At 37.2% G+C, this 15,343-nt stretch overlaps 1 protein-coding gene across 3 annotated transcripts in view; it reads left to right on the forward strand.

Moving 5' to 3' along the window:
• SLCO1C1 (solute carrier organic anion transporter family member 1C1) overlaps positions 1–15,343 on the forward strand; it is a 47,508-nt gene that overhangs the window by 15,609 nt on the left and 16,556 nt on the right. For 2 of the 3 annotated variants that reach the window (XM_024733322.1, XM_024733321.1), the window contains exons 4-8: positions 1,558–1,682; positions 5,280–5,426; positions 6,979–7,077; positions 8,943–9,188; positions 10,201–10,365. In XM_024733322.1, coding sequence (XP_024589090.1) covers positions 1,558–1,682; positions 5,280–5,426; positions 6,979–7,077; positions 8,943–9,188; positions 10,201–10,365 — 782 coding nt within the window. The remainder of the gene's footprint in view (positions 1–1,557; positions 1,683–5,279; positions 5,427–6,978; positions 7,078–8,942; positions 9,189–10,200; positions 10,366–15,343) is intronic. The other variant, XM_024733323.1, reaches the window with a different exon arrangement.

Genomic DNA, 15,343 nt, shown 5'->3' on the forward strand with positions numbered 1-15,343 from the left:
TGGGAAAATAACTCCGGAGGGGCAAATGTGAAAGCAGAGAGATTATTTAGGAGGCTACTGTAGAACTTCACGCACACTGTGTCAGTCGGGGTTGGAAGCCAGGTCAGAACTAATATCCCTGATTTAAAATCATTTATACCATTGGTCCCCTGTTCAATTGTTTGTCTCATCCAATAGAACCTAAATAGGCACAGACCATATCTATAATCCCCATTTTACAACTAAGGAAAATGAAATTTGGAAAGGTTAATTGATTTTTCTCAGTGTCATAGATAGTCATTAGTGACACAGGCAGCACTTATATAAAATTCTATTTCTTCAAAATCTAAATAATTATGCGTGCAGCAGTTGCCTTTTGGTAGATTAAACTGAAAGCTAAAGTAATTAAAAATTTTCAAAATGCTACATAATTGCTATTGACAGTCAACTTAAAGAGTCTTTAGGCATTATAATAGTCTCTGGTATCTCTGGAATTATATTAAAGAAAGAAAATTATATTTACCATGATTTTAATACTAAATGCTCTCCTCTGTAGCTAGAAATTAAAAAACAGTTATCCTCATTAAGTGGTTCTTAACTAATTTTGGTCAAGGACCCATTTTGATAAAAGTGACAAAAACTATGAACCTCTTCCCTTAAATACTCACATACATACAAAAATGTTCTTACTTTTCCAGTGGGGTTCACAGACCCACTGAGGTGCAGGTTATGCAACACTGATAATAAGGTAACTGACTTATCAATCTGAATATGTTAATAACTCAATACACCTTGTCCCTATCACGCTGAATAGGTTTTTACTATTGATATTTCAAACACCACTACGATTATTAGCCTTTAGTCACATAGTGCCTGAACAAAATGAGAATCAAGGTGATATGATGTCCTTTTATCAGGTACCTCTACTCTGAAGGGTGCGTGTAGGGCAAAGAAATTGGCTCCTCAAGGATAATTTGAGAGGGAGTATGGCACTGGGGGGCCGTAGATAGAATGATCACAACCCTACCGTTTGGCACTGGCTCTTCAATCCAGCTGCTGTGGTAACCTTATAAACAGAGGAAAGGGTGAAATTAGAAATAACTTAGAGCCAGATTAATAAACTGCAGAGGAAAAGGATACCATCTAGAAAAATGGTTCCAAAAGCCCACGTATCATTATCAGTTCTCTAGAAAACACATTTCAGGTGTTCCACTACATTTACAACTCTGAGTACAGCGTGCCAATGGCCATGATTGTTAAATTATTGCTTGTAGGGATAATAATGATTTTATGAAAGGTTGGATATTTTTTCACCAATCGAGTAGGCGATTACAGTCATTATTTTATATTAAAATGGGCCTCTCTAAATCATTCTTTTATTTTCTTTCATGACACTGGGTAACTGGTTCAGATATGGTGTAATATCTGTGAACTAAATGCTGGTTTGGTTTAGTGATTCAGATTCTGCAAGAGCTATAAACTCAACCAGGTCCCCTAATGAGTCAAGTAGTACACATGTAATATTTTTAGCATGATGTTAAATGAGCTTGTAGTAAAGGAAATGCTTTTTTTATACAGGTACAGATATGAAAGGTATTCTCCCTTCTCCAATTCCACTTTCAGCATCTCTCCGTGTTTCCTGGGGTCAAACAGTCCGTTACCAATCTCAGTTATGGAAAAATCACAATCCAAAATAAATAATGGTAAGATGATTATTTTTTACTTGACTAAACAAGCTCTTTTGAAAGACGTTATAGGTGCTTTAATATGAACAAAAAGTATCTATGTGATTTTTTGCTGTCAAAAGCTTTACTACTTCAGATATTATAGTGCCATAAAAATTCCTAGAATATAAAGCAGAGATGAGATCCTAAGAAAATATGCAGACAATCAAATATTATGGAAAGATGGGGCATTAATTGCTGGTGACTGAGCAAAGCTTCCAGTGGTTCCAAACAAGGCAAGCTGTGAAAAAGGGTAAAACTAGTTTAGCATGTACAAACCTCAGCCCGTTGCTCAGATATAAAAGAAATATATTTTTCCCCAAAACTCAAGTTGATTTCTACGTTCAGCCCCTTTTCATCAGAATGGCAAAAACGTAATCTCAGTCAATTTGTCCCTAACCTCTATCCATGTTCCCAGGGGTTGCTTACATTCCAGGGAGCTTTACATTATAGTAAAGGAGAAGATTGTGGGAGGGGAGGTCTTGGTGTTATCAGTAGTCCTCTGTCAGCCTAGATATCTAAAATCCCTCTGGCCACAGTGTTTGTTCACACATGTCATCTTGGGGTCATCTTATGTCCATGTTCGTGTCCTTTTTAGCACAGTGGCTCTCTCTGATGCAAAAGTGAACATCATGGAAACACGGAAATAATTCTGCTTTCCACACAAGAGAGGATTTGGGGAATTTCGTTAGCATATCCAGAATTCCACATGGCTGACCCCTACTGCAAAGCAAGGCTATATGTGGGCCACCCTCGGGAGCATGGGAACCATCTCTTCTGTGTTGCTCTAGGCATTGGAAACCCTGTGAAGAGGCAGGGGCAGGGATGCCTAGCTATACTGTGCAGCCATCTCCTCTTCAGGATCTTACTACCTCCCTGAGTTCTTCCTGGCCACAGTGGCACAGGTTCTCTTCACTCGTGGAGTCCATGAATCTACCCACAGGTGTTGGCTATGTCTCTGGGGTGCTGCACTGGCAGGTGCTCAAATCCTCTCTCCATAGCCTTTTAGCATAAATATGCTCAACACCTCCTCCCCGCCACCCTCATCTTACTCCCTACCCCTAGGCTGGGGAATCCATTTCTACAGAGGCAGTGTGGAAGTCCTTCTTTATATACCTGCTACTCATCTAAATCTTTTATCTACACCATAAAACCTTTTCACTCCCCTAACATCCTCATTAATGCTTCCTTCTGAGATGTCCTTTTCCTGGTCAATGAACCTGAGAAGTCTGGCTGTTTGAATGAAGGGAAGGGCCAAAAGATTAAAAGAAATATTGAAACATGAGGGGTGAAAATGGGGTGATCATAAACATGTAAACAAATGTACCCTGTCATGCTATATGAAAAGAAAGCATTCTAGAAGAAAAAGCAAATGTGAAAGAAGGTAATAGGTAAATTCAGGAGGGCATATAAAAATCAACGGATGAGAACAGAGGGCTTGTTTATATAAGAATATAATGGACAGTAAGTTTAATTCAGGTCCATATAAAGAGGCAAGGAGATGAGCTAAAGAATTTGGACTTTCACCTGTACACAATGTAGAGTCATTGAAGATATTTTATTTTGTTCTTGGTTCTGACAGTCAGGGGAGAGACATGGTATAAATGACAATACAACTAGTTAGGAAATATTTAAGCCTTTAATGTTAAAAAGAGAGGCATAGGGTTTAGGGTGGGGAATGAAGATATTTTAATGTGAAGAGACGAGTTATTAGACAGGTCCAGAGTATAACACTCACGACTCGATCCTTTTCTTTCCTTTAGATGAGATCCTGCTCCCTTAAAGTCATAGATTTATGTGGATACTAGACATAGTGGACACAAGGCTTATCCTAAAGGGGTTAGTGGGGTAAATAGAGGACTCTTCTCAAAAATGCTTTGCGCACAAACCCCGTTTCACCCAAATACTCTAGAACAGCGCTCTCCACGGGAACTTCCGTGATGATGGAAATGTTCTGTATCTATACTGTCCAGTACAATAGCTATTAGTTGCACAAGACTATTGAGTACTTGAAATATAGCCAGTGTGACTGAGAAATGGAATTTTAATTTCATGTAATTTTTATTAATTTAAATTTCAATAGCCACATGTGGCTTGTAGCCGCTGTACTGGAATGCACAAAGCTAAGGTGTCTACACTTATCTACAAGACTCCTCTACCAACAAGCATAGAACCCCACAAATGTCAGGGCTGGAACTGACATTGGAATCAATTTTTTTTTTTTGCGGTACGCAGGCCTCTCACTGTTGAGGCCTCTCCCGTTGCGGAGCACAGGCTCCAGACACGCAGGCTCAGCGGCCATGGCTCACGGACCCAGCCGCTCCGCGGCATGTGGGATCTTCCCAGACCGGGGCACAAACCTGTGTCCCCTGCATCAGCGGGCGGACTCTCAACCACTGCGCCACCAGGGGAGCCCTGGAATCAATTTTTAAAAAGGAGTCCCCATTGTATTTTGGGAAGTGGAATAGAAATCCAGAGAAGATAAGTGAAAAATCCCTGGTCACTTGGCTACATTTCTAGAAGAGGCAGAATCAGAACAGAAAGCAACATGACTACACAGTAATCTTTTCTGTCACAGAGTCTGACTCATCTGTACAAAAGCGCTCACCCCAGTTCTTCATAACCCATACTTTACCTTCAAAAATCACTTTCAAGGTTACTAGAGGAGAAGATGTCTCTTGCCTCATAGGATTATTAGGAGAATTCAATTTGAAAATGTCTGCAAACCACTTAGCCCAGTGCCTTGCTTTCCACACAAGAGAGGATTTGGGGAATTTCGTTAGCACGTCCAGAATTCCACATGGCTGACCCAGAAGTGGTGATTTCTTTATAGATGGTTAATATTATTGCTTTTATTAAAGTCACCAAACTCTTCAAAGTATATTTAATTTATTATATGGGAGTAATTATTCTACTTCGCATGTTCATACTAAGACGTGACTTTTATGAAAGCATTATAAAATTGTTAGCTTTGAATTTCCCTCTAAAAATACTGTCAAAAGGTTCTTTTTGTTGGAATAGTTATACAACTGAGGCATATAAGGTTTTAACTTTTTATATGAATTTGTTTGTGAAACGTGAGCCCTTAACATGGCCATTCACTATCAAACAGTTATAACTGTAGGCAATGATGTTCAAATTTGAACTATCAACCATATAAAATTTTGAATTTCAGATAAAACTTGTTCAGCAATAAAATTACAAGTGATTTCTGTTGCAAAATAGAAAAGTTTGAAGATTAAGGTGAGAAAAGCCTTGTTCAAATTTTTGTACTTTGTCCCAGACAGGATACTGAATGTTACTGGAGCGTAGAAATTCAAAGAATTCATTATAAATATGAAATAAAAAGAAAGAAAATAAGAACTAAGGGGACAGGAACAAGAAGCAATAGATTTCCTTGTTCTCTGGGGGATTTACACTGCCTAAAATATCTTGCTCAAACTCCTATCAAATTAGGTTTATGGCAAATTTCACTTCTGCATTCTAATGCAACTTTAGGACAACTTGTAGACATGCTGAATAAATGTTTAACTTCGATAGTGATCGAATTTCAACCTCATCTGCTTTCCTTTCAAGAATGTGAAATTGATGCTGGCTCCTCCATGTGGGCTTATGTCTTCCTGGGGAACCTTCTTCGTGGCATTGGAGAAACTCCCATTCAGCCTCTAGGCATTGCCTACCTTGATGATTTTGCTAATGAGGACAACGCGGCTTTCTATATTGGTAATGTCCACCTCATTCATCTTCTTGGGATACAGGGTACCTGGTTTTCTCAACTTCATTCTCAACTAAATAGGGTGTGGAAGGTTTTATACTTCATATCCAACTCCTTTATTCAGTTTGCATTTTTCTGAAGTCCACAATGAGGATTTAGATAGCGAAGGAACTTCAGTTAGAAGGACCTATTGCATTAGGGAAAGAATATCAGATTAAAAGTAAGTATCTGTGAGCTCAACTGCTGTGATATATGACTTGTGCAAGTATCTTCATGGATACAGAAGAAGGACAAGAGCAAGGCCTGAGCCAACCATACGTCTGGACAGGCCCCAGCAGATAAACTAGCAGCTAAGATCACAAAACCCAAAATACAGCAAACTCCAAAGGTAAACGAATGGAAGCAGTATTTATCGAGCGCCTCTTATGTCTCGGAAGCTAACTTTGTTCTGTTTCATACATTAGTCTTGATTTTGGGGGTTCTGACCTTTTGAGAGTCTCACCCTCAGAGACAGAAGGACAAGATTTAAATTCATTGAGGGGGCTGTAGGTAGGTCCATGGTATGGTTCTGCCCTGGCTACTCACACAGAACTCCAGAGGTCTCTGATGATATCCAAGCATGCTGTAGTTAAAAACAGGGCACCAGTTCTAATGGAAAACTGTAGCATAGATTAGGACCTAGAATTGGAACAGAAGCTCCATGGCACACGCTAGGCAATTACTCTGGGGACCAGAGGAAAGATTGCAGCCAAGAGATGCACACAGGCATCAGGGTGTCCCCGTCCTGTCCAGGAGCTCAGAGCCTGATCACTCTGCTTTGCCCTCTCTTCTATTCTGAAAAGGATCTGGTAACTGCTATTTACTCCTCCAGTTAATTTAAATCACTTTCCCAGGGATATGTGTGTAAGCTCAGTGATGAAATGAAAGGCAGATGGGAGATATTTTTCAAGGAAGAGCAAGCTTTCTGGTTACTAGAAATGGTGTCATTTGGGAGATCTGCTCCACCTGCCTGTTAAAGCTGCCCAGGTGGGTCGTGAGCGTTCCAGAGGACACCTCTCCCCTCTCCCAAGTCTAGCTCCTTTGCTGGCTGCATAGTTACTGCACTTGCAGATGGTCCCCCAGAAGCTCTGAATGCAAGCACATTTCATTAACATGGAAGAAATCAATTTTAATGTCAAAACAAGTTTTATGTTTAACTGACCATAAAAGGTTTCTGAAAGACTGTCAAAATAGTATAATTCTGATTTTTATCACTAGGGGGAATCTAATCCTAAGGGAGTAAAATTTGCTCCATTTGGGGAAATTAACTTCTTCAGAGTCTTAGTGTTATTTTCTTACTAAGAGATAATTAATGCCTTAAAAATGTTCATCCTTCTTCCAACACTGAGGAGGACTTATTTCCGATTCAATGAGGCTGAAAAATGGACAAATCAAGCACACTTAAGGGAAGAGTTGAGGAAACATTTTCAGTGACTAACTGAATCTTATGCACATTTCTTGTTTAAAAATTAATTTACAAGAGCAAAGAAATTGCACTTTTTTTTTTTTTTTTTGGTGCAGGGTGTGTGCAGACGGTTGCAATTATAGGACCAATCTTTGGCTTCCTGTTAGGCTCATTATGTGCCAAACTGTATGTTGACATTGGCTTTGTAAATCTAGGTAAGGGAGTTTATTTCTATTTATTCATTTACCTTATTTAGTTACTGTAATTTTTTAATAGGAATAGTATAGAAAATATCAAGTTGCCTTTTTATAAAATGACAGGATGGTAATCTTTCATAAAGTGGAAATAATCCATGGAAAACTTATTACTGATACAATCATCACACATGATTGTATGTGTATGGAATATGAAAAATAGGTGGTGATTAGAACCGGATGACCCACAGTTTGTTATTCGGATGTATTAGTTTCCACTTCTGGTTTCCCAGTTCAAAGGCATTCCAGCTTAGTTAAGACTAACAACTGTGGTTACTTGCTGGCTCTTGTTGGTTTCAGGTGAATCAACATTTACTGCAGTCGCATCAATTGATAACATATTTCTGGACTTGTCAGAAAGGCCAAAGATTGAAAGTCTTCTGGCAACTAAAATTCCCTTATTAATGTACGAGTCTGTTTTAGTAGAAGGCATATTATAGTGAGACTAACTTTCCTCCTGGGCGAATGCTTGTGGAGGGAATAAATGGAGGCCTCATCTTTCCATATTTATTAATTTGTTTCTTTCCTTATATAAGATGTAGTCCCTTGACATAGATAAAATTCATCTGTTTTTTTTAAAGACACCCTAGAAGGCAGTTAAAAAACAAGAAAACAAGTTTCATTTTTATAAATTCTGGAATTGCATTGTCATTAGTGTGTATTATAAATGATTATCGTGTGTTAAAAAAGAATGCAAAACTCTTGGGCTAGTTGTTCTTTTTTAATCAAATAAGCTGGAATACACATTCCCAAAATTTTATTTATTCATTTATCCATTATTACTACCAAATTTATTTCACATCTACTCTATCTCAAGTGATACTCTATCACAGCGAACAAGATATTGGGCTGGCCAAAAAGTTCGCTCGGCTTTTTCTGTAAGATGTTATGGAAAAACCAGAGTGAACTTTTTGGCCAACCTAATAGTTGCGTTCCTTTACTTCATGAAGTTTAAAATCTGGTCGTGGAGACTGATATACATAAGAAAGTGTTGGTGTGATGAGTGGTACAGAGAAAAATTGTGAAAGGGAAGCAATGCACATGCAGTGGTAAACTAGTTAAAACACTGTAGTGAGTATAACGTAGCACCAATTGAGCCTAGTTGTCAAAGGATTCTCATAGAATGTTGCAGAGGTAGAGTATAATAATACGTTTCATAGGTTCTTATATAGAAGAAAAAACTTGATTTGGTTAAAAAACTTTGTCAATGCTTTACCTTTTAGTCAAATAAGAAATAGTATCAAAAATAAAATTTTATGATGATTAGATATTGATGTTTTAATTACATATACAAATCTTGCTTTGGACCTGGAATAGCTCTGAAGTATTCTCAATCATCATTTAATAAATAACATTCTGAGTGGCTCAGACTAGATTTGGGCCAGAGGGCATAGGGCGTAACTGTTTCTTCCAGTAAAGTCTTAGACAAACATTCAATATGTAAATCAGATGAAAGTGGTACTCATGTGGGGTAGCTGGCAGAAGGTTTTAAGCCCTCATAATTCTTTCTCACATGTTGCTTTTTTCCTGTCATGGGTCCAGACAGAAGCCCAGAGCAGAGTGAGACCCCTTCCAGTATGTAGACTCTATACTTTTAATCAAAGAAACAAAAGGAGAAATAATCATGCTCTGAAAACACCCTCTTTCCTTCAAAAAGCAAGATAACAATAATGTTCAGATTAAAAAAGGTTATCATGTATGAATTATTAGGTATTTTCATGATGTGGTAGAGGTAACATTTGGATTTTTTTTTTTTTTTTAAAGAGGACTCTTCAACACACTAGCTTTGCTGTATATGCTCTTTGGCCACCCTCTCTCTTTTTCAGATCATATAACCATCACCCCAAAGGATCCACAGTGGGTGGGTGCCTGGTGGCTTGGTTATCTAATAGCAGGAAGCATAAGTCTTCTGGCAGCTGTGCCTTTCTGGTATTTACCAAAGAGTCTACCAAGACCCCGGAGCAGAGAGGATTCCAATTCCTCCTCTGAGAAATCTAAGTTTATTATGGATGATCCCACAGACTACCAAACACCTCTTGGAGAAAAAGCAAAAATCATGGAAATGGCAAGAGGTGAGCCAGATTCTCCTTGATTTTGAAACACTTTCCATTTTCCTGTTGAAACTTTATAGGCGATCTATAAATAATACCCCTCTCTCCACTTCATGTGTTCAGAAAAAACTGAGAAACTATACAGGAAGCAGAAATGAAGATTATTAAAAAGTCAGCTTTATTACTGGGAAAACTGATTGAAGAACTTGACCCAGAGTCTTGGTAACCTTCTTTGCTGCTGTCCCCACCTTTACACTTCCTCAGTGTAGACCTTGCAACTGCCCCTCCCTGGGAGGGCTGTTTCACATTCACCTGGGTGGACAGAAAGAGTGAATCTTCAGGGCTTGTGGCCTTTTAACAGATGGCATCCACCCACTTGAAAATGTGCTCCAGTGCATGTGTCCCACTAGTGATCAAAGGAGTGTGGCATAGGGCCAAAGGTCAGACATGTTCTAGTGAATACCCTCCACATGGAAAAGGGTGGCCATGAGAAAGATTGGTCCCCCTCAACTGGCCCAGCAATACTGACATTTATAGAAAATCATCACATTTCTGTGTGGCTGTGTAAAAGAAGAAGGGAGAATGCCAAAGCTCATTTCTAACAATAATTAACTGGAGATAACTTTCATATTCCCTTCTCTGCACCTATGACCCAAGTTTGAAGGAGAGAGACCAGAAAACTCAAGTTCATAATGTCCTGTCCATGACTCCCAGCTCAATGGTGAGGGAGTATTCTTATCCCTTATGTCTTTTACCCACATCAGAGGAATCTGTTCCTGTCTGACACTCTAATTTATAATCTAGATTTTATGCCTGTAGAAGTGAGTGCTTATGTCTGGATCTGAGCCTGGCCGGAACTCAGCCTTGACTTGTGCCAATGGCTTAATATCTAGAATGCGTGTGTGTACCACGCTATAAATGCTCCTCAGAACCATGACAATGAGACTCAGCCTCTAAGCCCTGATGCCATGGCTGTATCTTCTGCCAAGTGTGACACTGTCTTTAATTACTCCATGCTATTTTTGTCTCATAGATTTTCTTCCATCACTGAAGAGTCTTTTTGGAAATCCAGTGTACTTCTTATATTTGTGTGCAAGCACCGTTCAGTTCAATTCCTTATTTGGCATGGTGACTTATAAACCGAAGTACATTGAGCAACACTATGGGCAGTCATCCTCTAAGGCCAACTTTGTTATCGGTATGCTTCTCTGTCCTTCTGCTTGCCAATAGGCAATATCAGCTGTGTCTTGTTAATCCTCAGTAATTTAAGAGAAATTGTTCCAATATTTAGACTGAAGGTAACTTGTGGCATTTCAAAAAGTAAGCGAAAAAATCTAGCAGAGTAAAATATTTAGATAGTCTGTGGTACGACTCTGTAGCAAAAATTGTTCAGGACTATGTGTGAATGACCACGAGAATATCACATAGACCAAATATGCATTTTATTAGGAGATTGTTAGTACTGGATATTTGTCTTTCAAGTGTAGCTGAAACCTCATAACAGTGGCCATTTTACCTGAACAGTTTCTAGGATTACAAAAGGTAAGTATTCAGACAGGTTAAAAGGTGTGCATTGCAAAACAAAGTTTGTGTTTGCTCAGAGTTGAAAGACTTCTCTGATTCCTGGCATTTGGGTTATTTAAAAGGACTGTGTTTCTAGCCCAGCAGGACAGCCAGTAAGAGACATATTCAAGGGCAAAAAAAAAAAAGATGAAGAAGAACCAGAATCTCCAAATATATAACCACCATCCTGTAAGCAATTGGATACTTTAAAACCTGGATTAGCTCCTTTAGTCCACAAAAGTGTTATTTAATGCTACTGTTTCAAAGTATAAAACATATTCTATTACTTTGGACATGTTCCTTTATGATAGGAGACTCCAATGGCTTAAAATAATTTCTTCTTCATAAAATATTTTAAAAATTGCTCTATTCATCTATCTCTGAAAGAGACCAGGGTGGGTGTGTGTGTGTGTGAGGGAACAGCTGAGCATATTTTGGGATGTATAAATTTCTTATAATAAACCTGGATAATGGGCACTTAGCAGATGCAATTCTAACTGACTCTTTGAACTGCTGTCCTTCCCCTAAATTCTAAATGTGAAGGCTATAATCACTGTTGAATTTTACTTTCAACATTAATTGGTTCAAATTAATTTAATTTTATTATTTAATGGTTGACCTGAAGAAATATTGATATTTTAGGGGGTTTTTTAACCCCACACCCCATCCATGCCAATCAAAGCTTTATACTGACTTTACGAAGACTAGAAGAGGAATGAAATTTTGACATTCTTTTTATTTTAACATTTCTTTTGTGTTTAGAGACATAACTTATAAGCAACAGTTAAGTCTACAGACCTTAAATGTATAGCTCAGCTGGATAAATGTTTACATGTGTATATCTGTGTGGTGGATCATTATCCAGAACACGTAGCACAATTCAGTTCCCCAGAAGGCTCCCTCAAAACTTCTCCTACCCAGTGCTCTTCTCCAAGTTAATAACTATTCTGAACTCCACCATTATCGATCAGGCTTGGCTGTTTTTGAACTTTATATAAATGGAGTAAGTTATGTACTCTTTTGTAACTAGCTTTTTTCAGTGGAAGTGAAATCTACAAGATTCATTCATGTTATTGCGTGTAGTCGTGGTTTGTTCTTCTCGTTGCTGTGTAATATCCCGTTACATAAATATACCACAGTTTGTTTTCTTGTTGATGGACATTTGGGTTGTTTACTGCTTTGGGCTATCATAAGTAACACTGCACAAACATTCCACACATATTTTGGTAGGCAGATTCACTCATTTGTCTTGGCTATATCCCGGAGTAGAATTGCTGGATCACAGGGAATATGTTTCGATCTGGCTGATATTGCCAAAACATTTCACCAAAGAGTCGTGCAAATGTTTACTCCCATTAGAAGTGTAAGAATGCTCCAATTGCTCCATATCCTTCTGATGTTTGGTATTGTCAGTCTTTTTCACTGTAACCATTCTTATGGGGTGTGATGGTATCTTATTGTGGCTTAATTTGCATTCATCTGCTGACTATGTTGAGCATTTTTTCCCAGGCTTGTTGGTCATTTCATCATCTTTTGTTAATCCTGTTTGAGTCGTTTGCCCATTTTAATTGGATTGTCAATCTTTTTCTTATTGGTTTGTAGGCGTACTGTATTTTTTCTTGATACAAGTTCTTTATTGAATATATGTTTTGCAAATATTTCCTCACAGACTTCAATTTGCCTTTTCACTCTTCTTAATTTTAATCAAGTCCAATTTTAATCTTTTCCTCTTTCATTAGTGGTATTTTGAGCCTGTTTTAAGAAATCTTTGTCAAACCCCAAGGTTATGAAAATGTTTTCTTAATATTGCTCCTAGTAGGTAAAAATCCTATACTCTGAAAACTATGAAACATTGATGAAGGAAATTGACGATGATACAAAAAATGGAAAGATATCCCACACTCTTGGATTGGAAGAATATTGCTAAAATGCCCTTACTATCCAAGGCAATCTATAAGTTTAACGCAATCCCTATCAAAATACCATGACAGGAATAAAGACACAGACCTACTAGAGAATGGGCTTGAGGATATGGGGAGGGGGAAGGGTAACCTGTGACAAAGCGAGAGAGAGGCATGGACATATATACACTACCAAACGTAAGGTAGATAGCTAGTGGGAGGCAGCCACATAGCACAGGGAGACCAGCTCAGTGCTTTGTGACTGCCTGGAAGGGTGAGATAGGGAGGGAGACGCAAGACGGAAGAGATATGGGAACATATGTACATGTATAACTGATTCACTTTGTTATAAAGCAGAAACTAACACACCATTGTAAAGCAATTATACTCCAATAAAGATGTAAAATAAAATAAAATAAAAATATTGCTCCTAGTAGATTGTTTTAACTTTCACATTTAGGTTATAATCCATTTCAAAGTATTTTTTTCAAAGTATGTTCACATAATACAAAGTATTTTTGTGTTATGTGAAGGAGGTCAACATTCATTTATCAAAATGAAGAGACCATCTTCTCCCCATGAATTGTAGTGAAGAACATACCTTTAAGTATATGTTTATTTCTCATTATTCAAGATGACAAATAAAAATATTGCGCCTAGTAGATTGTTTTAACTTTCACATTTAGGTTATAATCCATTTCAAAGTATTTTTTTCAAAGTATGTTCACATAATACAAAGTATTTTTGTGTTATGTGAAGGAGGTCAACATTCATTTATCAAAATGAAGAGACCATCTTCTCCCCATGAATTGTAGTGAAGAACATACCTTTAAGTATATGTTTATTTCTCATTATTCAAGATGTGCATAACACTTAGAGATTTGGGGGCCTTTGATTTTGCGCCCACTAGAATGATGAATAAGTTCTTTAAAATTTTCCAGTTGAAAAGTTCATTTCATAAAGGAAAATTAAGGGTCTTTGGGGGGGAAGTTACTTAGAAAAGAAATGAAATTACATGTAATCTCATTCCTTTGTTAAGTAGATAATAAATGAAGTATGTTTTACCTGTAAAATTATCTTTAAGAGTAATTAGCACAGATGAAAGAATGTGAGATTCTGAGAGATTCAATGGCCTGCCCAATATCATGCATATGTATCATACATACATACATACATGATATAGCCAGGAATAACATTATTTCCCCTGAGCTTCTGAGTTGTATTTCCTCACTGGGCATAATTATTTTTGGAAAACTGTCAGGAAGAATCTGATTAATAATTATCTTTTGAATTGTGGCTGATTGATTTCTTTTAATCCATGACCCTACTCTGTATACTGACATGGACTCTGAGAGCCAAACAAACTCATCATCAGAATTTTTTGAGCCATCTATCAAAGGTTGCCTGGAACTCTAATTCCTCATAGTTTCTGGCATATCTATAGATAATTCAAGTACTTTTGTGAGAGCCAAGTAAAAAATGTTTAGTAATTCCACGTCATTATAACTAGGATACTTTCCTGAGTGCATTGTAATTTTAAATTATTAAGTATGGGATACAGCAGAGTAAGGGATCCCTAACATTTGTTTTGATTTTCCATAGAATGGTGAAAAGAAATGCATCACTGGGTTAAAATAAAAATGAAAAAAGACATATAAAATGGATTGTAAATTCACATAGCTCTCATTCAACAAATATATTTTCTCCCTTTCTTCGCTTCTTCTTTCCTACCCCTCTTTTCTCCTTCAGCTTTTTTCTTTGGATTATGGGAGAATGACCCCTTCTGTAATAAAATATGGGAAAGGCACAAAAAAGACACATTTCCCTTCTCTCAGAGAAAGCATTTGATACGACATGGAGGAAAGAATAAACAGAAATTTCCCTAAAGTGTTCAAGGGCCGACTGATCCAATGAAAATTTATTTTACTGTACATGTTTTTATATGTTGGTCACATTCTTTCTAAAGTTTAGAAATCACATTTTCTTGTGTTAATTTTACAAATAAAATGAAAGAAAAATAACAATAATTTTTCAAAGTCAGGGACTAGAAAGTATGTGATAAAATGGTTTTGTTTTGTTTTTAAAGGGTATGGGCTTTAAAAAAATTTCCTTCCAATTTCTACTGAAAGAAATTTGATTAGACAGCTGAATCTTTCATTTAGGCTTTTCCTATCACTATGAAGTTACATGGACATGATCTTTCCTTTTCCTTCTTAATACACAGATTGCAATTCTTTATTTTTGCTTAATTTCTTGAAATTTTTTGATTAAATAAGATAGTAAGTAGTAGACAAGATACATCAACACTGACTATCATTGGCAATGATCATCATTCTCAATTTTTGGAGATGTTACACAGACAAATAAGGAAAAATTAAGAGGTTTGAGAAAAAATGATCATAAGAGAAAGCATTATTATTTTTGTGGCTAAGCTAGCATAGTAAATTTAGAATTGTATTATGATGTGTTCTAGAATTAAGTAAAGTTACAGTAAAAACCTGTGAGGTGATGGAAAACTATCTTAATTTGTGAGGGGAAAAAAACCCCTCTTATTATGCCCAAGAAGGATGGCTAATTTTACTTCTTTGTCTGCACCCAACTGGTTATATGAATATGTAAATTTTTCTTGCATTTTTTTCTCTCTGTAAAATAAAAACCTTAATACTTATTTCTTCTAACATTAGAGTAATATTGTGAGGGTCCATGATATAA

This window comes from Neophocaena asiaeorientalis, unplaced genomic scaffold (assembly GCF_003031525.2).
Source record: "Neophocaena asiaeorientalis asiaeorientalis breed wild unplaced genomic scaffold, Neophocaena_asiaeorientalis_V1.1 scaffold150, whole genome shotgun sequence".
In the NCBI taxonomy this organism is placed as follows: Eukaryota; Metazoa; Chordata; class Mammalia; order Artiodactyla; family Phocoenidae; genus Neophocaena; species Neophocaena asiaeorientalis.